The sequence below is a fragment of the Carassius auratus genome, chromosome 29 (genome assembly GCF_003368295.1).
Source record: "Carassius auratus strain Wakin chromosome 29, ASM336829v1, whole genome shotgun sequence".
Lineage (NCBI taxonomy): Eukaryota > Metazoa > Chordata > Actinopteri > Cypriniformes > Cyprinidae > Carassius > Carassius auratus.
In genome coordinates, this window is record NC_039271.1 from 90,265 (window position 1) to 115,812 (window position 25,548).

General features: G+C 36.0%; 2 protein-coding genes across 8 annotated transcripts in view; one reads left to right on the forward strand and one right to left on the reverse strand.

Moving 5' to 3' along the window:
• Positions 1–7,693, reverse strand: part of LOC113047764 (exocyst complex component 4-like) — a 91,796-nt gene extending 84,103 nt beyond the window's left edge. Inside the window, exons 1-3 of the mRNA XM_026209039.1 lie at positions 7,601–7,693; positions 5,400–5,589; positions 3,377–3,571 (exon numbers count right to left, since the gene is read on the reverse strand). Of these exons, the coding sequence (XP_026064824.1) occupies positions 3,377–3,571; positions 5,400–5,589; positions 7,601–7,680 (465 nt within the window). The 5' untranslated portion in view covers positions 7,681–7,693. The remainder of the gene's footprint in view (positions 1–3,376; positions 3,572–5,399; positions 5,590–7,600) is intronic.
• Positions 7,694–10,962: 3,269 nt separating this feature from the next.
• Positions 10,963–25,548, forward strand: part of LOC113047766 (MICOS complex subunit MIC19-like) — a 66,886-nt gene continuing 52,300 nt past the window's right edge. For 4 of the 7 annotated variants that reach the window (XM_026209041.1, XM_026209044.1, XM_026209043.1 and 1 more), the window contains exons 1-4: positions 10,963–11,164; positions 12,089–12,350; positions 12,582–12,686; positions 18,661–18,754. In XM_026209041.1, coding sequence (XP_026064826.1) covers positions 11,084–11,164; positions 12,089–12,350; positions 12,582–12,686; positions 18,661–18,754 — 542 coding nt within the window. In that variant the 5' untranslated portion in view covers positions 10,963–11,083. The remainder of the gene's footprint in view (positions 11,165–12,088; positions 12,351–12,581; positions 12,687–18,660; positions 18,755–25,548) is intronic. The other 3 variants (XM_026209045.1, XM_026209046.1, XM_026209047.1) reach the window with 1 other exon arrangement.

The following is a 25,548-nucleotide window of genomic DNA, read 5'->3' on the forward strand; positions in this document are numbered from 1 at the left end:
TGGCTGTCCTGCAGAGAGCATAATGAAGTATGCAGCTGCTGGGTGAATAAGGCGTGAGACGGAGCTTATCAGTGAACACAAAGTGAGAAAATGATGCAAAAACCCAGAAAACGAAATTAACATACAAGCTTTCTCTTTCTTTGGCCCACAGAGATTTACTAGATTTACTTTTTTTCTTTTTTTAAATCTCTTAATAATATGAAATGAAAAATTTAAATTTCCTAATAATAAAGAATTACTGAAATACCTAAAACCGTTTTATCCCTAATAAATAGATTTTTAAAAATCCATAAAAAAATCTAATAAATTCCAAATAATTAAATAGATAAAATAATAGGAAATTCTCTAATATCTCTAATAAATAAAATACCTAATAAAATAAATCATTAAATAAATACCTAATAAATAATTAATTCTTAATAAATAAATACATATATATAGGAATACACACATATATATTCCACAAAGAAAATGTTGTAAGCTGTGGATACAGAACGTAATTTTAAAAAGTATCTTGTTTTTTTTGCTCTGTTTTGTTCATCTGTTTTTCATTTCCTCCTCTCTCTCTCTCATACACACGTGCAAGGGGATTTTGAAGCAGAAAAATGAAGAACAAATGCAACTTAACATGGAGAATGAGTCCAGGTAGTCCCCTCAGGCTTAGCTTTAATGCCGTCCTGGATCTGCACCATATCAGCAGCTACTTGCCATGCTGCTGCATTTGCCAACCGAATCTGAAGCAGTTGTGTGGTTGATAAGTTCAATTTCCTCATTTCATTCACCTGACCTAGCTCACATATCCCAGAGCCTTGATCTTCTATGCAGCCTTTCCCTTCTTCCTTCCGTCCTTCTTTTAATCTCCCACACTCTCTCTCGTGCTCTTTTTTTATTGCATTAACTTGTATTCCTGGTCTTTACCTCTCCTCTCCCTCAGCACTGAACTACCCTACAGTGGCTACTGCTTGTTTATATTTAGTGAATAAATCTAAATGACTCTGAATGAAAGTGCTTTATTAGAGGGAAGCTAATGGCCTGGTGATAGTGCTCTGGAGGGCCATCACGGCATCACTTTTGACAGACAGAGGAGGGGACACACAAGTCAAGGAGTTGTTCAAGCAAATGAAGGTTGCGTGAGAACGGTGTATACCTGCAGGATCAGCTGAGCATGTGTAAATGAGCATGTTTGCATGTCTTACTGCCAACCCTGGATTATTTGAGAAGACACTTCAATTTGCAACTGAGATGCTAATTTTTATAGATTTGAGAGGAGAAAGAGAAAAAGATGCAAAGAGATATAATAGGAAATGACAGTAAAGGAGGATAAGAAAAAGAAGAATAGTTTAAGACAGGAAGAAGACAAGGAAACAAAAGGGAAGAAGGAGAGAACGGTTAGGGACATGGGGAACCGTTAGGGACATGAAAGGAAGAGAAAGAAGAAGGGAAAAGAAGAGGAAAATTCAAGTAACATGGAGCAAGAGGAACAGTTAAGGGCATGAGAGGAATAGAAAGAGGAAAGGAGATGAAAGAAATATGGAGAGGGAGTGAAAAGGAAAAGTAAAGGGTAGCAAAGGACAGAAAATGAAAAGAAGAAGAAGGGTAAAAGGAAGAAAAAAAGAGAACAAAATAAAAGGAAATAAAAAGGGAGGAGAATAAGAGGACGGAAGGAAAATAAATTAGAGGAATGTGGAGATGAATGGTTATGGACAGCAAAAGAATAAGGAAAGGAAAAATAGAGAAGAAACAGAAATTGCAGGAAAGGGCAGAGAAGCACAGGAAAGAAAGAGGAAAAGAAAGAGGAAAAGAAAGAAAAGCATTAAACGAAAGAAAAACAGACGAAAAGGAAAAAAAAGAGGAAGAAGGACAGGACAGGACAGGATGGGAAAGGAAAGGAAAGGACAGGTTGGTACGGTACGGGCAGGGCAGGGCAGGGCAGGGCAGGAAAGGAAAAGACAGGTCCAAAAGGAAAGGAAAGGAAAGGAAAGTAGAGGAAAGGAAAGGACAGGTCAGTACGGTACGGGACAACAGGGCAGGAAAGGAAAGGACAGGTCAGTACAAGACGTGCAGGGCAGGAAAGGAAAGGAAAGGTCGGACGGTACGTTATGGTAACGCGGAGGGCAGGAAAGGAAAGGAAAGTTCGGTACGGTACGTTACGGTAACGCGCAGGGCAGGAAAGGAAAGAAAAGGAAAAGAAAGGAAAGGGCTTAAGCAAATAAGAGAGAAAAGTTCCAATTCAACAGATGTGAGTTACTGACTGACAGCTCATCTAAAAAGCACACACTGGGGAGGTTAACCAGACTGACAGGTACGAGAGTTACAAATGTGTACATGTGCGTGTAAGTAACAGACAAAAAAGTGAGGGAGAGTGCTTTCAGACGAGAGTTGCAAACTGAAACGCCGTGTACAGCATAATCTCTGTTGCCAGTCCCAATATTCTTCGTCAGATTGAACACAGTCACACACACACACACAGAAGGAGAAGCTTTCAGAAGGAGCAAAACACTACTTGACAGAACTGAGAGAGCAGGAGAAAGAAAGCTTGTCATCTCTGACCACAGCTGATTTCCCGTTGAGTGGGAGATGTGGGTGTACCCAAAGAAATAATGTGATCGAATACATGATTAAAAAGATAAAAAAATTAAGTAAAAAAAAAATAACAATTGGAGGTTAAGCACTTTCTTATTTGTGATGATGTTTTCAGACCCATGAGTTTTATTTAATGCAGTGGGAAAGAACCACCTCACCAGTAGCATAACTGAATAAGTCAATTATTTTTGGAAATACTCTTTAAAAAAAAAATTATGTAAAATAAGCACTTTCTATTTTATTATATTTAGAAATTTGATTTATTCCAGTTAGTTTATTACAGACAAAGCGAAATTTTCAGCAGCCATTACACATTACCCCAGTCTTCAGTGTCACATGATCCTGCAGAAAATAATTTGAATATGCTGATTTGTTGCTCAAGAAACAATTAAAATGTTTGTTAAAAACAGTTGATTTTGAAATATGGATTTAAAAAAAAATGTATTTGTTCATAGGTACGTGGGCATTTATTATGCTTGGTTATTTTGATTTTTTTTACTTAATTCTGTAGCAATTCGATATTGGTATTGTGCCTTATTGATGCTTATGTGTTGTTCTTTATAAAAAAAAAAAAAGAAAAGTAGTCTATGAATATAACATTTTTTGAAGTTCAAAAGAACAGAATATGTTAAATGCAAAAAAAAAAATATTTCTATATATTTGTAAAAATATGTTATAAAAAGCCATATAGTATTTTAAAAGTTTTGCCTGTGTATGTATTTCATAGTTCATTGTACTAACTATGGAATGAATAAAATGTCCCCTATCAACACATACGAAAACGCACACTCACCAGCATATCTGTGGCGTGCAGGTAGTGCTTGCTGGCCATGGATGCCTCCAGCTTCTGAGGGACTTGTTTGATGTTCTCAATCTCGTCCAGCAAGCTGAGGACATGCTTGTGCTCGACTCCCTCGATCCACAGCTTCCTCAGCTCATCTCGCTTACAGTGGAGGAGCATCTTACAAGACAACAGGTTTTCCTTGACCTAAGCAGCCCATACACAGGAGAAGGTGAAAGTTCACACTTGATCAAACAAGCATCGGCTTCACAGTTTTCCTTTCGCAGCTCTGCTCGGTTCTTTCAAGTGTGTGAGCAGCAGGGGAGAAGATGATAAACACTTTGTGGTAAATTAAAACCTGATCTTAGTGGCTAATTTACAAGGATATTATTTCAGACATCAAAGACAATTACTAGTGATTCCTAATGATTCTTTTATGATGTCTCACACTGTTTTGCAACCGTTTTGAGTGAGTGAGTGAGTGTGTGTGTGTGTGTGTGTGTGTGTTGGGTGGGTAGTAATTAGTTAACTTTAAATTTTCTAAAAAGTGCTTACTAAACACGCACAAATCTGAACAGATCCCGAAGCTGGATAAACTAAACAAACTGCAAAATTTAATTAACACTGTTGTGTTTCATTGGCTGCGTTGGGTTTATGTCTTGCATTTTCTCACTTATGCTCACACACGCAAGCTGACACACACAGGGAAACATTTTTTCCTTGACTCAAACATCTTTCAAGAGTGCAATAAACAAACTCGGTTACCTGTGTCTTTAAATAATAATGAGTAAAGATGGTGATTCGGGGTCCCCGGGCACCTCTCATCAAATACTTCAGCAGCATGAAGACTGAAATCCTATTCTTTTTTTTTTCTGAGGCAAGTTTGAGTGTGTGTGTGTGTGTGTGTGTGTGGGAAGCCTGACACCTCCATAATTACAGATGCCTGAGGGACGACCCATCAGACCGCGTGGCTGAGAACGATGCTTACACACAAAAACACCATAAAAATAGCTGGTGATTTGTTTTTATTTTCCCTTTTTGCGTCAAACTGCTACCGCATGTTGTTTTCCTCTAATTATCAGTCATAAATCACTCCCTGGGTATTACAGCCAGGATTATATCAGGCTGCATGCAGCTTGTGTGTGTTTACGCATTGGTAGGTTATCACAGAACTATGTGGGCTACAAAGTAGTTGCATTTCATCTCCACCAGCTGCTAACCAGGAAAGAAAAATTGAATTCCTGTGTGATTAGGAAGTTATTTCAATCAGCTATAAACAAACAGACTGAGAGCATGAAGATGTATTTCTATGCAATTGGCAGCTACGTGAGTATTTTATTAAAATTCATTTCTAAGTAATTGTGCATCTGCCTTAAATCAGGGTTTTTAATAATGTAACCGGGGGTCAGTGAAGAGGAAACAGATGCATATTTGTAAAAGGAATCAATACTTTTTTTCAGCAAGGATACATTTAATTAAAAAGCATCAGTAAAATAATTTATAATGTTACCAAGGATTTCTATTTCAATTAAATTGTATTTTAAACTCTTCATTAAGGTAAAAAAAAATGCACCACAGAAGCCACAAAAATATTGAGCGGCACAACTGTTTTCAAAACTAACAATAGTAAACGTTATATGATGCTATTTAATGCTCTTATTGTAATGTATTATGGAATGTTACAAAGAAAACATAGCTTTAGTATAAAAGGGAACCTAATACGCATGTTATGATTTTTTTTCTTTTTTTTTTTAAGATTAAAGATTTAATTGTCTGCTCATGTCTCTTACTGTGTGCGCTTAAAACCTTTTTTTATATTTTCATATGTGAATCCGTGAATCATATTTTTTTAAATGCTGTGATGAAAATATTTTAGAACTATTAAACAATTTTTCTTTTTTGTGCAATCTAAATACACTTTTATATTCACTATGAAGCCCAGCAAACCTGAATAATATAATATAATAACCCTACCACAGAGAGAAATCAGAAAGCTGCCCATATTAACACTTGTGCAGATGAATGTGTTGCACACCTGTTTGATCTTGTTGCGAGAGCTGGTGATCCTCTCGGTGATGCTCTGGTAAGTTCGGATGGCTGTGGTGAGCTCTGTGTAATGCTGAACGATCAACTCATCCACATCATGATCACACTTCTCATAGGCCTCTTCCAGGCGGCCCTTCTCGGTCTCTCGGTCCTGCACATCTTCACTGCTGGACAATGTCCTGATAAAAAGGTAACAAACATATGCTACATCAAACTGTACCAAACTGTTACATCCAAGAAAAACATACTACTAATAATAATAATAATTATTATTATAATAATTTATTCTTCTGTATAATTTTATATTATTACACTTTTGCCTGTTTCATTGGGCTAAAAAACAGTGAATTAATGAATAGAGTATGTATGTATTTATTTAGTAAAAAAAAATAATAATAATAATAATAATAAATATATATATATATATATATATATATATATATATATATATATATATATATATCCTCTATTAATTTTGGGAATTAATGTATAATGAATGTATGAATGAATCAATGAATCAGTAAAAAAATTATACTAAATTAACAATTTTTTTTTTTTTTTTTAATCATTTGATTTTTCTTTTTTGGTTTACCCCAAATGAGTAAGGACAATGTTTTATTTTTATATTTTTACATTTTAATGAACAATACTTTAAAATTCTATAACCAAGCAAACATAGTTATACCTACTATAATCATGCAAGTCAATGATAAAAAACACTACCTTTGGAAGAGGGAACATGTTTGAATGCCCATGACATCCCTCTAGCAACTTGGCTTTGGCTTTCTTGCTATTTCTGACACTGGAAAACAGTGATTGACTGCGCTACACTTAAATCTTGCAGAGCCAAGGCTGCACTCAATCTAAACTCATCCTGTCATCACTATGTTGCAAACTTTCAGATAGATGTAGTTGGGTTTTTGTCCATCACAACACAATTTCACAACAATCCATCATCAGACGCCCACCCACTCGAGCAGACCCGCTGGGGCCGGTGCCAATCCAACAATGTCCCAGACCGCAGACTGCCAGACATCACAGCTCAGCTCTCAAAGTCTGTCCTGACTCATTTCCACAGTGATGTGGCTTTAAAATCAGAGTAAAGGAAGGAAGCACAATCTCCCAAAAGAACTCATTACATTCTTTCCAGTCTCTGGAGCTCAGAAAGATATAGAAAGAATGACTGAGAGCCAGAATTGAGTAGCTTGCAGTGAAGCACAGATCATGTAGATATAGCTTTGGCCCATAGACTCGCTCTTTTTTGACCTCACTTGATTGCCCATAGGACATCATAATGGAAACGGCTGAAGGGTAAAAAGGAGATAAAAGAGTTGTGAGGCAGAATGATGGATTTCTGACAGCTTATCAGCTCAGCTGTGCTCAGTGCAAGAAAAAAAAAAGTTTAATTTATATAAAGTCAAGGTTCGACGCTGTGCATGTGATATGTAGGCAAAAACTTCCTTTACAACTCAACCAGGCATTACCAAAAGTCAATGAATATGTACTGTATTAATATGAACACGCTATTTGGTTCTGGCTGCCATCTATCATCATTTGAGATGTTTTACACCAGGGATAGGCAACTCCGGTCCTGGAGGGCCACTGTCCTGCAGAGTTTAGCTCCAACCCTAATTAAACACACCTGAACAAGGCAATCAGTGTTTTCGGGATTACTAGATTACTTTATGAGGGCTAAAGCTAAACTCTGCAGGATAATGGCCCTCCAGGAACGGAGTTGCCTATCCCTGTTTTAAACCATGGGTCCTTAAATAGTTCTCTTCAGATCCGTCATATCCTGTTAATGTCGTTCTATATTTGCACAACTTCCTATCTTAATGACAGCCTTTTCCTCTGCCTGGCCTTTGAAACTCAACAATGCTGTCAAAACATAAACACTGTCCATTTAAACACGTTTTTAAAGTAACGTTATGAGTACAAACTCTGTGTCATTCAGAAGACCTCACAGCAAACTATAAACTTAAGATGATGCAAAGGGAGGTTTCTTAAGATTTACTTGTAATACAATCCATAAGAGTAATAAATGATAAAAGAATGGCAGGATGTATCGTTAGCAAACATGCTAATCGGTTATCCATTCTGAACTTCTTCTGTAGAAAATCCAAGTGTAAAGAATTAAAGCAGGCAAAGTCAAGCTGACCGGCACAGACATTATACAAATATTATGCTCACCTTATTACAGATATAAGTAAACCGGAGGGGTCTTTGCTTTTGGAGACAGCGCTCCTGTATCTGCCTGTGTCAGCTGCCATGTTTCCGCTACTACACCCAACACCTCGTGACGGTCTTCAGCCAATAGGAAGCCGTCATAAGCAAAATCAGCTGATTGTAGAGATGTCATAGGGAAATGTAGTCTTTTTGCTGAAATTGCCTACATTAGTCTCTCAACAAGAAAATATGGGCATGTTATAAACAGTATGCTGTGAGGGTCTGTTAGTGATGGCAGTCATTTTCAAAGAACCCGTTAAAAAGATTCAGTGATATTTATGTCATCACACATTTCAATAACAGTATAAGGATCGCTTATAATTTCCACCTAATAAACGATAAACTTGCAAGGTTGGTTTTTCACCCAAGTGCTAATTTTTTAGGCGAATTGAAGAACTAATACTTACACATTTATTTTGAGTTTTGGATTGACTGTGGTTTTGTTTAAAGTAATTTGTAAATATGTATTTAAACATATTTTATTAATATTACTCACAAAATTTTATAAAATTTACAGAATGTATTTTTTAAAATATATTTAATTATATAAAATACTGTATATAATTTTAGTTTCAAGAAAGATGTTGGTTTATATTTCAATTTTAACCTATTGTTCTGTGAAATACTTTTAATTTAATCTACTGTGATCCTCTTAGAATATTCTTTTAATTGTCTTTTTTACATGTTGTCTTCTTAGTTGTAATAAAATATTAAACATTTAGCTGTTTTCATTTTATTTTGCTGTTTATTATTTCTGTTTCAATAATACACAGTCCCATTTGTCCATTTAGGTTTATGCAGTCATGACTCCTTAGAAAATACATAAAATCAAATAAAAATATATATATCAGTCATCTCTAAAATTCCTTTACATACTTTAAAGATTTTGTTTTTTCCTATTTCCATTCAGATCGTTTTTGTGATCTGGTTCAATCAAAAGATCCAACTCAAAAGAATATGAAAGATTTGTTTTACAAATCACAGTAGCTATTAGAGAAAGAGCAAAAGGTGTACTGTTAATTGCTTTCTGTTTGTTGGTTATATTGCTCTAGACCTGCTCCCCTCTATCTCTTGACGATCTCTGCTGTAACAAACCACAGAGGAAAGAGCATTGATCATGTGGGAAAGGGTCGATCTGGCAGTCTCCTCTTTGACGGATGTGTCCGTGAACAGCAGAGATAACATAGAGGCCAATTTTGTGCCCCTTCAAAAAAGGAAACAATCCCAGAGACTGAGGTTATTTTTCTTTTAACTCCTGTGAGCCTATAGTCAGATCCAGAAGTTCTTATCAGCTTCCTCTGAGGCCCATCATTTCTGAGCAATCTGCAGTGCTTTACTGATGACACAGGACTGAGGTTATTTCTCATCACCTGAGCAGGATGAAAGGTTGTCATGATGACACTTGAGGGCATGTAGACAAAGACAACCACCCACTAAAGGACACAAGACCCATATCTCGAAATGTGTATGCTCCGATTTGAAATGAGAACTACAGGGACATATTTTCTACAGTTGCCTGTTGAGCACTTTTGGGACAAAAAGAATAGTTACAAAACCCGATTTTAAAAATTGATTTCATACCTCAAAGCTGAAAAAAAACTATATATATATATATATATATATATATATATATATATATATATATATATATATATATATATATATATATATATATATAAAGAGAGAGAGAGAGAGAGAGAGATTAAACAATTGTTAAACATTTTTATTGTTTTTTATTGCTTTTGTATATTGTTTTTTTTCTGTATATGAATGTACAAGTTATTTATTTTAAACAATATGTATACAAAATGCGTATCTATGTAATGTTATCTATGTAATGTTAAAAACGCATACAAACACACCACACACGCACACACACACACACAGAGAGAGAGAGAGATATGTGTGTATATATATATATATATAGAGAGAGAGAGAGAGAGAGAGAGAGAGAGAGAGAGAAATCTTACAAAAATATTAAATGGGAGAATATTAAATCCTAAATAAGCACAGACCTGTTGTAAGTCATTGAAAACAGCAGCAAATTTGATACAACACATATTAATTTCGTATATTGTCCATTTAATATGAATAAATAAACTAATAAATAAATAGTCTTTGAAATGTAATATAATTTCCATCTATTTATGTTGTCCAATATAGACACTAAGCACTTGCGCTCAACCAATGAGAACAGTCGTTCTTCGTCTTGTGCCAAGTGGGAGGGGCTAAAGGCGGAAGCGTTGTGTGTTTCTGGTAGTGATGGGATTTATGGCTCTTTGAGGGGATCCGGATCTTCGCGATCCGTTCCTTTCAAAGAGCCGTTCAAAAGAATGGCTCTTTTGGCTCTTTTTAAATATTTGGTCAGTTTTAAGAAGCCAGCTTGGGGGCATCTCAGTTTATCCTGGAAATAATCACTGGGAGGTATTATGAGGTGAGATTTGTAGTCAAATAATTAAAGTGCAGATATCACACACCAATATCTGAGTTTGAATTATTCTGAAATATTGATTATTACCTCATTTCTCATGTGTGGACTATATTCCATAGGGTTGTACAAATCCCTCTGCTTAGACAGTGACATCTTTATTTTGATTTACCTTTAGTACAAAGTGTGTGTGTGTGTGTGTGTGTGTGTGTGTGTGTGTGTGTGTGTGTGTGTGTGTGTGTGTGTGTGTAAAACTATGCTGACTTATGTTATTCATACAATACCTACTCACAAATAAACATAAAAAACAAAGCCGGCTGCAATGAATCTCTGTGCAAAACAGCTTTTACTACAAACACTTCCACACAAGAACATTGTTATCACACAAGAACATTTTGATAGAAAACTATTTTTTTAAAGTAGATAAAATTAGAATAAATAAAATGGAAATGTCTACATACTACATACTATTACTACTGTAAACTTTGCAAATAGGACATCAGCCCCTTCAAGTCAATGAACAATAACAAAGTGGGCTGCAATGAATGTCTGTGGAAAACAGCTTTTAGTGAAAAATTTCTATACAAGTACAGTATCACAAAAGAACATTTTTAATGATTTTAAAATAAGTTTTAAATGAACACAAAATGCAATGTAAATGCATGCACAACTAATAACTATCATCACGCTATAAAGGGTTGGCCTGCGCTGGGTGCGCCCCTCCCCCTATTCTGTTCTGTCTCCTGGAGGAGCTCATTTGTATGAATCTGTGTGAAACACGCATAGGAAAAAAGAACGATAGAAAGAACGGCTCCTCTCCAGTCGCGACTCGGCTCCCATCGTTCATGTTTATGAGCCGTTCAAAAGAATCGGTTCGTTCGCGAACGTCACAACTCTAGTTTCTGGAAGACAGCGTGCGGCCCTGGCTGAGAAAGCTCTCAACTCCTTGGTGTTCATAATTACTGATCAAATTTACACGAAGTATCTGGTTAAACACAAGCGGGTTTGTTTGTCCAGGAATGGGGGCTAACAACAGCACGCGTCGCGTTTCTTTTGAGTCGGATGAGAATGAGAACGTAACGATAGTGAAGGGCATAAGGGTGAGTGACACATGTCTGTCTGTTCTCCTCCACATTCTGTTTCCTTACTGGTCGCTTACTTCAGCTGACCTGGGAAACCTAAGGTGCAATACAATCCTAACTAAGCGGAATGACATTAGCAGAGACCCCTGTCACAGTTCAAGCATCACAATGACAGCCCTGTGTTCACGCCCCCATGACTGTCACAGCTGTTTATGTTGGTTAATACTAGTACTTCACTTACTTTTGTTTTGAGAGTGCTTATTTTTAAAGATGCAACTTATTCACACTTGGTTTTTAGACTTTGTTTTGTATACTGTAGGTGATTTTCAGGGTTACATAAATGAGTTCAAAACTAATGAACCAGGGACACGTTTAAAACTGAGTGTTGCATATATCTATGCAGCCTTGGTGAGCATAATAATAAAAAAACATAAAACGAATCCTGCCTATATATATGTGTGTGTGTATATATATATATATATACGCAGAAGTGACAGTGACGATTGTTTATAAAAAGAATAATTGTGTGGCGAAATAAATTTAGTTTAAGATATTAAAGTTCTAGAAATACACAATTGCTACAGCTGAATTATTAATGAAAATAAATTGTATTAAATGATATTTATAAAAAAACATAACATTATATTATTTTATTTTATTATATTATAAACAACTTATAACATATTTCACACTGATTGGAAAATCCAACAAGTAAATTGGCCTTATTATTATTATTATTATTTTTGTTTTTTATATGATTGTGTATGAGGCCTATATACACAAAGCTCCTAATACCCAAATACTTTTATTTAAGTGTTTGTCAAGAAGAATGTCCATTTAGAATTTACATCGATCATCATTTTAATATATATATTTTTTTATTAAACTACAGTAGAAAAAGTCACAAGACTGTCATTTGTTTTCTCCCTTTTTGTTCTTCAGCTCTCTGAGAAGGTCATAAACCGCATGAGGGAACCCTCAGACCCACCACGGCCCCCCACCACAACCCCTCCTGCTTCTCCTCCCGTGGTTGATCCTCTGCCAGCACTGGTGCCAATATCTCCTCCACCTGTCACTTCCCTTCCACCTCCTTCCTTGCCAGAGCGAGTGACCACTCCTGCACCTCCTCCTCCACCTCCAGCAGAGCCTCCTCCTGTAGCCACAGCACCAGCTGAATCAGTGGGTGCTGTATCAGCCCCTGCAGGTGAGTCCGTTACTCCACCTGCTGCCGCAGCTGAGCTCACAACAGCCTCTCTACCCTTGGAAATAATTGCCTCACCTCCCTCTTCGAAACCCATCACTTCTCCCCTTGCTGATTCTGTTGCCTCCCTTCTTGCTTTTGAGCTTTTCACACCTCAACCTCCCTCGGTAGAATCCATTTCTACCCATCCTATCACTAAAACCGTTTCTGAATCCATCTCTGCTCCACCTGTAGAAATAACCACCCCCTCCCCTCCAGCTGAACTTGTCGCTCCTGTCACTTCCGCTGCTGAAACAATCCCACACCCTGTGGCTTCTTCACCACCACCACCTCCTACCGGTGAGTCGATTGTTCTGTAATGTAATGCTGACACACACATATGCTTTCCTGTGGTCTGCTTTTGAAAATGTGAAGGAATTGCAGTTTAAGGTATTTCACACGTATTGCACGGTGCACTTCAGTGCCTGTCATTCATAGGCGTTAATGGTACTCCTCGGGTGAATTGCATCTTGTAAGCACTCTGAATGTGAAATATTACACATCAAGTCATTCTGGGTAATTCTATGGAATTCAAACTTCTCTTAAACACATCAGAGTACGTGGGTGGAGAGGAGCAACAGCAATTTCCCTGACTAAAGTGTTCTAGCCTATAACATAGTACTATAATAATAATTGCTGTTGCACGGAAACATACAAAATAATATAATTAAGTTGTTTTCTTTTAAATGCTAATGGCTCCATTTCTCAAACCTCTACACACGAAACCGCAAAACACACAGACAACATGCAAACACTTAATTCAAAACTATTTGAACTATTTGATTTTTGCGTAGGAACTATACACACAAACATAAAAGAATTATCCACATAAATGCCGAACTACACACAGATGTGAAAAATGTAAAACACCACTCTCGTGTGTCTTTTGCTTGTTCAGAGTGCAGTGGAGTGCACAGGAGTTTGTCACAGCACTCACACATGCATGCATATGCAGATATACTTATGCATGTACAACTGATGAATTTAACACAGTTATGTAACTGAACTGAATCAAAACTGAACTGACTTGTGCTGTATAATGAAACTATTGACTATATATATTTGATTAGAATTTTTTTTTTTTTTACACACAACAAAGCACATCAATCAGAAATGCACACCTGCTGATTGCCTTTTGGTTGAGATTGATTTTAATTACTGCTGTATGGATTTTTATACATTAACAAATTGCCTAATATTTTATTTTTCATCCTTAAAGTTCAGTCTTCTTGATGTTAGTAAGTGGGCCTGGATCCATCCATATTATGATTCATAGCTTGTGCCTGAGTGCTAATGAAACGATTAATTCTAACTTGTAATAGAGTTAATGAATCAATGCTGTAATTAGGAGCTCCACTTAAGCCAGTTCAGCCTCCAAGGTACCTGGAACAGCATCTCCTCCCGGAAGTGTGTTGAGCCGATCACATTTACAACCGCTTTGCTTCTCATTAAAACTAAGTCTTTGTTCATAGATCTTTCAATCGGAAATTTGAACGATTATACCTGAAATATCAATTAGGAACCCAGGTCTTGTCCTTGTAGTGCTCAAAGACATAAGACATAATGGATATATAGAGTTTTTTGGTATGAAATTTTTTTTAGTAATTAAAATAAAGCTGAGATAAAATATAAAATCTGTTAAATAAAAAATAAATAAATAAATAAACATAAAAAAGATAAAAAGCATAAAGTTAAACAAAAGATAGAAATGATGTACAAACAACTGAAATAAAATACACTTAAGTTAAAATACTTAAATTATTAAAACTGAAATAAAGCTGAATAGAAATCTAAAATATATAACAAAATTATTAAAGTTCAGGCTGAATAATAAAAACTAATTTATATAAAAATATATAAAAAAATAAAAGTTAATTAAAAATATGAAATGCTACAAAACTATATAAATATTATACTGAAATAACTGCCTTCTATATTTTTTATTTTGGGCCAGTCATTATAGCAGCATTTCCTGTTTGGGAGCTAGTGCAGCAAAATGTTATTTAAACACATTTTACTTTTAAAAAGTCAGCCCAGAATGTTTCCTTTTGTCAAACTGCAAATCTCGTGGACTCCGAGTGCAGCTGGTCTTTGCGTTTCTCTCCATGTCTTGACTTTTTCTGAGCTGTGAGCTTTCTCACTTCCACCTCCACATAATTAAGCACATCTAATATGTATAGAAACAGTGGCTCTGAAAAACTGTCAGCTCAAATACTCGTGAACATTTCTGTGTGTGCCCTCTCGGCCCTTAATAGTGGTGTTACCTGCAGAAATGTGCAGATTCTGTGGGCTGGAGCTGACACTATCAACTGGCAGAGAGGGAAAAAGAGACGCCCACCTGCATCGCAACCACATGGCTTCATGAGACCCAGATCTCCTTAATGAGCTCTACCATGGATCTATCCATCTATCTATAACTCCCTACATCTCAATCTGTCTCATGGTTTCTCTCTCCCACATGTACAGTTTTTTTCTTGCTTACTCATGCTTCCGTGGCATAATGATGACAGAAACTCTTTTGTGATTTATCTAAATATACATCATTCTATTACATAAATACTCTCAAAATGCATGTGGTGATTTTAAGAAACAGTGAACCCATTAGTTCTCATCCCACCCCCTTTAAATCTAGAAAAACTTGTTTGCTAAAACTTTTTAACTATGTGTGCATATATATATAAGAGAGAGTGTGTAAGAGGGTGTGAGAGTGTGTGTATATAGTGTGTATATAAGTGTGTGTGTGTGTGTAATTTATATTTGTTTATAAATGTTTAATTTAGCAAACGTTCATAATTTATTTTGCATTATTTGTAATCACTAGCAGTGTAAATATGAATTAATTAATATATATAAGAAAATGAATTAAGGTATTTATTTAAAAACTGCTGTAAAGAATATTCTGTTCTATGCTCAATGTAATACTATTAATAATAGTATAGTTAGTAATATAGGCCAAAGTTTGTAGGCCAGAGTAGTTTCCCCAAAAATGAAAATTGTAATAATTTATTTACCTTTGTGTCCTTTGACTGCCTTTCTTTTCTTTCAAAGCTTGCTTAAACTTTGTAGCTATTAAAAACGAGCATACGGAAGCGTTAAGCCTCAACTTAACTTAATGCTGTGACATTTTCTGATCTTACTCCTAAAATTTTGTCTCCTTGCCACAGCTCTTCTTGCCTTAAGAGGCTCAGCTCATCTTCTGAGGTCAAAGGCTGTGACCCTAATGAAGGACATTGATTATGTGCACCCACGAGTGAAGGTATTAAGAGATGCTGTGGATGATTGAGTCCATCCCTATATCAAGGCAGAGTCTTGGTGATTAGGCAGGCAGTGTTCAGGGTTGATCCACCTACACGTTCTCAGCGTACCATGAATATTCACACACCGTTTTCCATTCCACTCTAATTACCTGCACATTAATCCTTCTTTGTCTCAGCAATATATAAACACACTTTTCTTGCCGTTACATATTAAGTATCTCCTTGAAGATCGCCACCAAGTTCAGAGCAAAAAAAGAGGGAAGCTCTCTCTGCATGTGATGCACCGTGATGAAATGATCTTTTAGCCCAATTTGCATGTTCTTTCTTGAAAACTTCCATGAGATCCATGTTGACGGAAGTGCAGGCTGAGGACAAGGAAGATCACCTTGTTTGATATTCCCAGGAGTCTCTTTATGTGTGTGAAAAGATGACTTGTTTAAGTTGGATCGTGAGGAATGGGTAATAGTTGCGATTAGCCCTGCCTCCTCCTCCTCTTCTCATGTCTGGAGATTAATGAAACGTCTTATGAGACACGCAATTTGTCTCTGTCTGTTATCTCTCTCCCGACTGCCCAGAAGCTACTTTTTAAGATATCTGCAGAGAATGAAGGAGGGAGTAAAAGAGAGAGAAATCTCTAAAGATGATGAGTTTGTCATCTTTAAGCATTACTCTCCTCACTCAGGATTGACACGGATATCCAGACAGGTAATGATGTTCAGGAGTTCTCGGTGACCTCCTGCAAAAACCCCCTGAAGAGACACGATATGAATCCACAGAAATCCTTTCTTGGTTCTTTTTAAATATTAAAGCCCAGTTTATATTAATGAATTATGGGATCCTAGAGTGTGAATGTATGAGTGACAGTGAAGATAAGTCTGAAAAAGACTGGAAAAGAAAAAAAAGAACAAGTGTGTGAGGACTATATTTTTTCTGTTATATACATACACATATTATATATATATATATATATATAATATGTGTATGTGTGTGTGTGTATATTAACGCATGCGTACACACACATATATAGAAGTAAACATTTAGGATTATATTATATATTTGTATTAATAAATATTTATATATTATGTAATAATAGTAATACTATTATTATCAACATAATTATATACTAATTGTTAATTATGTCCCCAGTCCATTGCACTATAAAATATATAAATAAATACATTATTAAATTGCATAATTACTAGTACTTGTCCTTGTAGTAAGTCTTCATTTTTTTATGTTTTTATTTAAAAAAAATTCACAAACAAGTATGCAAATTGTTTGGTTTTGACAAATTCTCTGTCTACACCAGCATCCTGGCCATTTTCTGCATCTGTGTTTTAAACGGTGTGGAGGACTTGGTTTGCAAGTAAAGATGAAGCTTTTGTGTATGCTTTGATGATCCTTTGTGTTGTGGAAGGAGCGCGGGCCAATAGTTCAGCTGTGGAAGGAAAACCGTTACTTATATAAATAATATCACCCTGTTTTAGCTGTACCCATAAAGGATGTCCGTTATCACATCATATCTTTCATTTGATGGTATCTGCTGGGTTTGCGGTTTAGACAGCACCTGTGTGCTTGTATCTATTACGCTCTCCTGCTGTTTGATAAATGGCGTGCCAGTGTCCGCAATTAATTTTGGTTTCCCCTTCACCATTGTCACGGCAACAGGAGGATTTCTCATTATTCTTGAAGAAGGTTGGTGTAAGTGATAACTTAAAGTGTTTCTCTCCCAACAGGTTCCCTCTCTCGGCTTTTACAGTCTCAAATTGTTTCTGAAATGAACATTGTTATGCAATCAAACCATATGGTACCCATACTGACTGTTCCTTCTGTTGGCTTATAAAACATTACTTTAAACTACTGGCAGCTACTTCAACTTCCTTTCATATTTTAAGTATAAATACATATAAGAATCCTTAACAATGTTTTCAGCTAAAACCTCTATACCTGCTCCAGTGTAGGGTACCTGAGATGACAATTTATTTAAACTAATGTCTTGAGGCATGAATTGAATTTAAATGGACTTACCTTGAGATTCAACTTGGACTTGTTTAGGGTAGTTTTATTTTTTGTTTAGTTTTTTAGTGTCTTTTTGATATAGTTTCTGTTTTGTTTTGCTGTTTTTTGTTGTTGCTGTTGTTTTATTTTGTTCAGTGCCTGTTGTTTGTTTTGCTTTGACTCTGTGTTAGAGGCTTTTGAACATCACACTGATCTCCAAGAATAAATATTTTTTTTCAATATGTTGCATAATAAATCATGATTACAATAATTACAATACTTATTTATTTAAAGTGGGGAAACGGAATTGTGCTGTTTACAGGAAGAAGTTTGCCAAAAGTTAATTATAATAAGGTGTTTTTTATTTTTATTTTTATTTTTTAACTAAATGATCCGGCCCTTGCCAAGTTAGTGGATAATTAATAAATTCTTTATTTCAGAAATCCATGATGTTAAAGATGAAATGATCTTTGATTTAAGTAAAACATATTTCCTTTTAGAGAGTTTGCATGAAAGACTCAACTTGGATTTGTGACCAGATTTGAATTGAACACGCTTTTGCTCTTTTATTTATTTATGTTTATTTTGGTTTTATTTATGTTGGTTGTTTGAACAAATTATTAACCTGTATCTCTATCTGCAACACTTGGATTTCTGTAATGCAATAGCTCGAGGAGTTTGCTAGGAGTTATCTCTGCTCTGCTTTCATAGACAATTAGCCATGAAGATCAACACACACACTGACACGTTTGACTGTGTCTGTGTTGATATCAACATTAAGTTGTGAAAAGTGTATTGTTGAAGTGTGTGTTAGAAAGTGATGAACATTGTCATCGTCAGTGCATAAAGTGCAAAGAAACTTCAAGTGTACAATAAAACATTGAACTTTGTTACCCACGGTAGATTGCCTTTCTAGGACTTCCTATGAAATCCTACAACAAAATCAAACACCCTGGAATAACCATCTGGTGTATAACCGGTAACTAGCATCTAATGTGTGTGTTTTGTCTTTTGTTAAGCGGATGAGTCTGAAATAAGAAGAAAGATCGCTGAAGAGCTGCAGAAAGGCCTGGAGGAAGAGAGGACAAAGTCACGAGAGGAACTCAACCGATGGTGACTATCCATACACACGTTTACACTGTTCTTACATACATTATGCCTTTAGATCAGCTCTACCTGTCTGGAATTGGAGTTTTAGAAATCACACGTCACTGTTTGGAGATTTAGCCTATACGCAATGCTTAAGTAGTCAGAAAAATCTCAGCCCGTGGAGTGAAAAATTGAAGATGATTGTTTGGAAAATTATTTGAAAATGGACCCTTTTTTCAATTCATTTGATGCATTTAATGTCTAGGTGTTCACATTTTGATTATGTAATATTTAAATAAGGGTCATCTTGAAAGGTTTGAAAGTTTACATGACATAATTCCTGTAGAGTATTGAAAATGGCTGCCTTTTAGATCTTTTGTTAAACCTGGTGTCAGACATGAAGACATCTGTTGAATTTGTCAGTGTAGATTTGGTCTTTAATGAAAGAAAAATAAAATAAAATACAATTATAAATTATAACAAATACATTTATTATTATTTTAAAACTTTGGAGAGATGAAGACCCATAAAAAAATTATCATGGTACATAAATATTAGCTTAAACCTATCATAATGTTAAATATTAAAAAGGAAAAAGAAAAAAAATGATATTTTTATTCAAGTAAAGCCTTGTATTCTTCTGTTTAGACTGTACTTTGAAAGACTCGACTCGTCTTGTAACAAAAGGGTGTTTCTGAACCATTCAAGAACCATTTCTGTCAGACGCGTCCGATTCGTGAACCGAGGAGCTGATGATACTGCGCATGTGTGATTCAGCTTGTAGCAGACCGACACACAGAGCGTCTGAACCGAACTGATTCTTTTGGCGATTGACTCTGAACTGATTCTGTGCTAGTGTTATGAGCGCGGGTAAACCAAAGGCTTGAATCAAGGGCAATCATCGCAAATGAAGTCATTAGGTCGAGCGCAAAAGAACTGGTGAACCGTTTTCTTTAACCGTTTTCTTGAATCGAACTGTCTGGAAGAACTACTGGTGATCCGAAAACCAATGCAACCGGTTCTTGACTCGAGAACGAGTCAATCTTTTGTTTGTTTTTTGGCTCGGCTCTGTGTTCAAAACTTACTTACGGGTTTGGAACGACAGGGTGAGTTATTAATGACATAATTTTCATTTTTCGGTGAACTAACCCTTTAAGGAAATAGGGACAACCCATTCCAGAAATGCGTCCCGGCGCACGTACCATTTTTCCATGTGTAAAAATACCAAGACTGGATTTGGACAAGCCCTATGTGCACCTGCACCGTGTGTTTTACACTTTGCATTTAGATCATTAAAATAGGGCCCAAAGTCTTTTTGTATGGAAACTTTTGCCAAAGCTTGGCAAGTTTATGAGCTACAAACTCTTGTTTAATACAGTACAAGCCCGAGTACACGACTGTGTGCCTTATTTAGAGTTTTTGTCTCATCAACGGTCAAACCGGGATACAGACCTGTCTGTGCTTTGTCTCGATCCATTTTCCTCTTTTCCTGAGCACATCACTCTCACTTTTTTCCCCTATTTCTTTCTCTTTTTTTTGTGAAAGCAATTAATCATGCATGAAAGCGAAGGAGTGGGAGTCAGGGTGCAGTTAATTTCTTCATATGTGATGATCTATTAGCTTCCACCGGTGAGGGCTTAGTCTTTCCATTTTTGTCCTGTTCTCTGTCTGCAAGTAGGTGGCTGTACCGAGATGTGCATTTGGCATTTAATATCTCTGCACCATGTAAGGTCATCATTTTCCAAACCTTTTAGTTGAACCAACACACTTTACTCCTATAAAGTGCAACTTCTTTAAGTACTCACTCTTTTTTCTTCACCTAAAGTTTTTGGTGGATGTGCCTTGCATCCTTGTCAACCCGGCTACCTCTTATACTGTTATTCTCAACAAGGCCAACACTCTGACCAGCAGAAATTGCTATTGACAGGAAGTTTATTTTCTGTCAGCTATAAAAGTAAATTTAAGGGCAGGGTGTGTTGTTTTACAGCATTGCTGTTGCGGCAACTGAGGCATAGTGCTCCATCCCATCGCCCATTCCCCATTCCCAACACCATTAAGGGAGAGTAGGGGCTTTATTGACCATGATGTCATGCTTGGAAAAACAGAATCAATATTGTCCTTAATGTTGTCTTCCATTTAGCTTTCTCCAATTCCCATTTCTTCTTTCATTCCTTTTAACGTCTCTCCTAGAATATGTTGTGTTTTAAACATGCCCTTATGAGATTGCAAGATTGAATTGAATGATATTAGCCTCTGGCTTTGGGGTTGAAGCCCTTACAGTGGCAATCTCCAACCTCACCTTCAGGTGGAACATTGTTTGAAAGTTTTTCTCATAGTATTTTTCTCTTTCCCAATTCAATCAGATGAACAGTTAACTAATCTTTATTTATTTATTTTTTTGCATTGTTTTGTTTTATTTTGTGTTGTTTTGTTTTGCTGTTTTGTTATGATTTGTTTTGTTTTTAAATATTAATGTATTTAAATTTTTATTTCTTTACTATTTTATATAAATGTTTTGTTTTATTTTGTTTCATTGTTTATTTACTTTTTTAATTAAAATTTTTATTTATTTAAAAAAAAAAAAAAAAATATATATATATATATATTTTTATTATTAAATTTAATTATTTTTTTTTATTTTCCTGCGAAATACCTGGTTTTCAGTACTTATTTTAAATAATTTATTTATTTATTTATTATTTATTTATTTACTGTAGTATTACCACTAGTGCTAAATCAGTGTATGATGCTCAAATGCCATTTAAAGGAATATTTTTAGAGATTAATCTGCTGGTAGATTTATCAGACCCTGCCAACTTAATTTAGCAGTGACCTTTAATCTTACTGGCTTCAGGGCAGTGGGCGGTTCATTGAAGACACATTTAATTGTATTATATGTAAAGCACACATTCCCATTCACTTCATTCACATGTCTTTCTGCTTGATTTCTTTATAGTGTGCGTGTCGGTCTAGCTTTGGATAGGGTAGGGTCTAATGCCATTATGCCACCATTAATCTTGCAACACCACAGTGTTGGTGCTATTTCTGACAAACCTTATAAACATGCTTACACACCTCAGTGTAATGAGTATCCATCTACTTAAACTTATCAGTCTAACTAATGGAAGAGCACATTCACCAGACAGTATCTGTTGTATATTGTTAAGTGTGCTTCATGATATTAAATGTATTTTTTTGTGTTGGACCATTTGTTGTTTAAGTGTGAATATATGCTAAACACAAGAGGTTAGGGATCAGAAAACTACATATTTCCAAAATTGTTTAGTGGGCGGGTTGCCTGAACAACTGCTGCTGCAGATGGAGTGCAATGGAGTGGAAAAGAACGCAGGAGTCTTGAACTGTGGTTTTAAAAGTTAAACTATTTCTTAATTTGAATGTCTTAAAAAATTCATTGCTTAGGGTGCAGGATGCTTCGAAAATTGCTTGGAAAAACAGTGCGAGTCGTGACTCAACAGTCAAATGCACTTGTCTGTGTGTGTATAGCTGTAGCAGTGGTGCTTTAAAAGGGGATGAATGTAGAGAATTAAACTTCCCTGGGAGGTTTTTTTTTCTGTATAAATTCTTTCTTAACTTGAAAATGAATCTAGATGAAATCTAGATGACTTCAATAAGATCTATTCGTTTCAAACGTGTATGTTTATGTGTGCAAAGAAACACTGCAGAAAAAGCTCCTTTGCGGGCTTTTCTGACGAGAGATTTGCAGCAGGCACTGGAGCAGAACCGTTCTGCAGATCAAAAGCACAGACTGGGCTTGGCTGACCTGCGTGGTGCTGCATCAGCAGAAAGACCTGCTCTCATCCACGCTGAGGATAACACACAGTCCTCAGGGACATAGACAGAGAGAAGAGGCATCTTAGGGCACGAACCCATGTATTTTTTTCATTTAGACATTTATTCATTTAGATATTTGTGTTGTAATTTTTATATTCAGCTATGAATGAATTGATCTGTATATTCAGCTTTTTATTTATTTAGCTACATTATTTAGTTAGTTAACTGGGGATTGGAAAATTTGAATTTATTTGTTAGTTTGTATATATTTTTTTTATTATTTCATTTAATCTGTCTTTTGTAATCATGTACATTTATATACAGCAGTGTAATGCATAGTTAAGTTATTCAGTTTATATGTATAGTCTTCCTGTAGCTCAATTGGTAGAGCACAAGCGCAAGGCTGGGGGTTCGAATCCCCGGGAACACATGACAGGTAAAAATTGATAGCCTGAATGCACTGTAAGTCGCTTTGGATAAAAGCGTCTGCTAAATGCATACATTTTAATTTAACATTATATATATATAATTAATTATAAAATTCCAGTTCCTGATCAGTTTGATATGATTTGATTTGATCAATCCTTAAAAGACTTTATCATTAACACATGAGATCTCATAAACACACTAAAGGGAAGCAAGGGTAAATATAAGGATTATAAGTGAACAATTTATTAGTGAATTTCTGTCTGTTCCTTACGTAAAGCTATTGTAATGACTTGAGACGACCTGAAATATAGTGAATATAGACCACCGTTATAGTGCTTGTTTAGTTAAAATGGAGCTTGATAGCCCTCTTTCCAATATATTGAAAAGACTGGCCAGCAGACTCCTAGCATGAATTTAGCGCCTGATGTAACAGAATGGTAATTTTTGCCAGAACCATTGCTTTAATATATGCATATGAATGTATGCATTAGTGCATGCATGAAGACACAGGATCACATGTTAGATTCACTCATTGTCACGATCTGGCCTGCAGCTCTTGCACACTATTGTTTCACAGCTGAATGAAATCCAGGCGTATGTTCTCTCTCCCCAGAGGCATGCTGGGTGCTTGTGTGTTTGTTTTCATTTCATCCATGTCTCCGTGTGACTTAATCACCCTTTGCTTTATTTTATTGCTCTCTTTTCTCCTCCAACTTCAGAATGAGGAAGAGCTTTTCATATCTGTTGACAATAATAATTACAAAAAATTTAATTTTACAAAAAGTTCCTGCACCAATCCATAAGAATCCGCAGCCGTATCTCCACTACTGGCTAAGACAAATTATGTAATTAAAGCTACAGCCATGCAGCTTCGCTTTTGTTCATTACTTGACAATTAAAGCATCAGTTTCTAAGCCTTTTTCTAGGGGAACACCCCCCCCACCACCAAGTGAGGACCGTAAAGGGACAGCCACACGACCAGCAGCCAGGGAGGGGGCGCAGGAGGCTCATGAAATATTCAAACCCTGCATTCTCGCACATTATTTTGCTTCATTAATAATGCATGGCTGCTTTAACTGCTATCGCAGAGGGAAACATTCTATAACTTTTGTACAGGCGTGTCAGAATCCGTTTCGTCTGCAGGAAGCGCTGAATTGAATTGCAGGGGAGAGTCAACAGATGATGGGATAGCGGAGGGAAAGTGAGATCAGTGCAGGTGTACAGAAGTGTGCGGCTTTAAAGAATGGTAAATGATAGTGGTCCCTTACATACGGAGGCCAGTCTCTGTACAGCTGTTGATATTCAGACCTGTGCTGAGCTTAGACTCGAGAGTTTTGCTCATGGGACATTAAATAGCCATAGGACTAGCTGGATAGTTGATGTACTGTCCGGCTGACATTATCAAAGCATAGTTTATTTATAGCGATGGTATAGCTTGAATTATTTAGGAACATTTTTTGGTTTGCCGTTATTTTATTTTACGGTCCTGGTCTCTTGTGAATGGTCCTTTTCATTGGAAGTGAAATAATGTCATGAATGTCACTTCCTGTCATGAAATAATGATCTGGTTATTGTTAAAGAAATAGTCTGGTCTTCTATGCTTTAGAGTTCCTCAGCTACCTGCATTAAACGAGTATTTCATCCGGAAAAATGAAAATGTGCTGAAATTTTACTCTCTCTCAGGCCTTCCAAGGCGTAGATTAGATTGTATCTTCATCAGAACAGATTTTGGAGAAAGGTATCATTACATCACTTGCTGACCAATGGTAACTCTGCATTGAATGGGTACCGTCAGAATGAGAGTCTAAACAGCTGATAAAAAACAATACAACAATCCATAAAACAACTGCTGTCCATCAATTAATGTTTTGAAGCAAAAATCTGCATGCTTGTAAGAAACAAATCTTTCATTAAAGTATTTTAACTTAAAATCATTGCTAAAATACGAGTCCATAATCATAATGACTTCATAACATTTTCATTAAAGCCGACAAGCTTATTTATTTCAAACTCTTTTAAATTGTTTCCACTTGTAAGCAGTGCTTGATCTGTACATGTATCTCTCTGATTGAGATGAGATGACTTTTTATCTGGAAAAAGCTATATTATGAATAGAGGACTCGTATTTTAGATGGAAGCAATGGTTTGAAGGTAAAAATAATGGATTTGTTTATTACAAAAATGCAGCTTTTCAATTCACAAAAGGCTAATTGATTTGTCAAGTCACGTGAATGAATTTTGGGTTACTGTGACGTTTTTATCAGCTGTTTGGACTCTCATTCTGATGGCACCCATTCACTAAAGAGGATCCATTAGTGAGCAAGTGATGTAGTCTAAATTTCTCCAAATCTGTTCTGATGAAGAAACACTCATCTAGCTCTTGGATGGGAATGAGAGTGTGTCATTTTTGGAAGAATGATTCATCTTTAATCAATCAGGAAGGAAATTCCAGTGTTCTTTTGCAGTGCAGTTTTCTGTGGTGCACACAAGGTATTGTTATTGCGGCAAATTCATTGTTTTTTTTGTTCTTTTTTTTTAGATGAACAGAATTGGATTTGAGTGGCCCGTGTTTTTGCCCTCCAAGCGACACTGTTGTG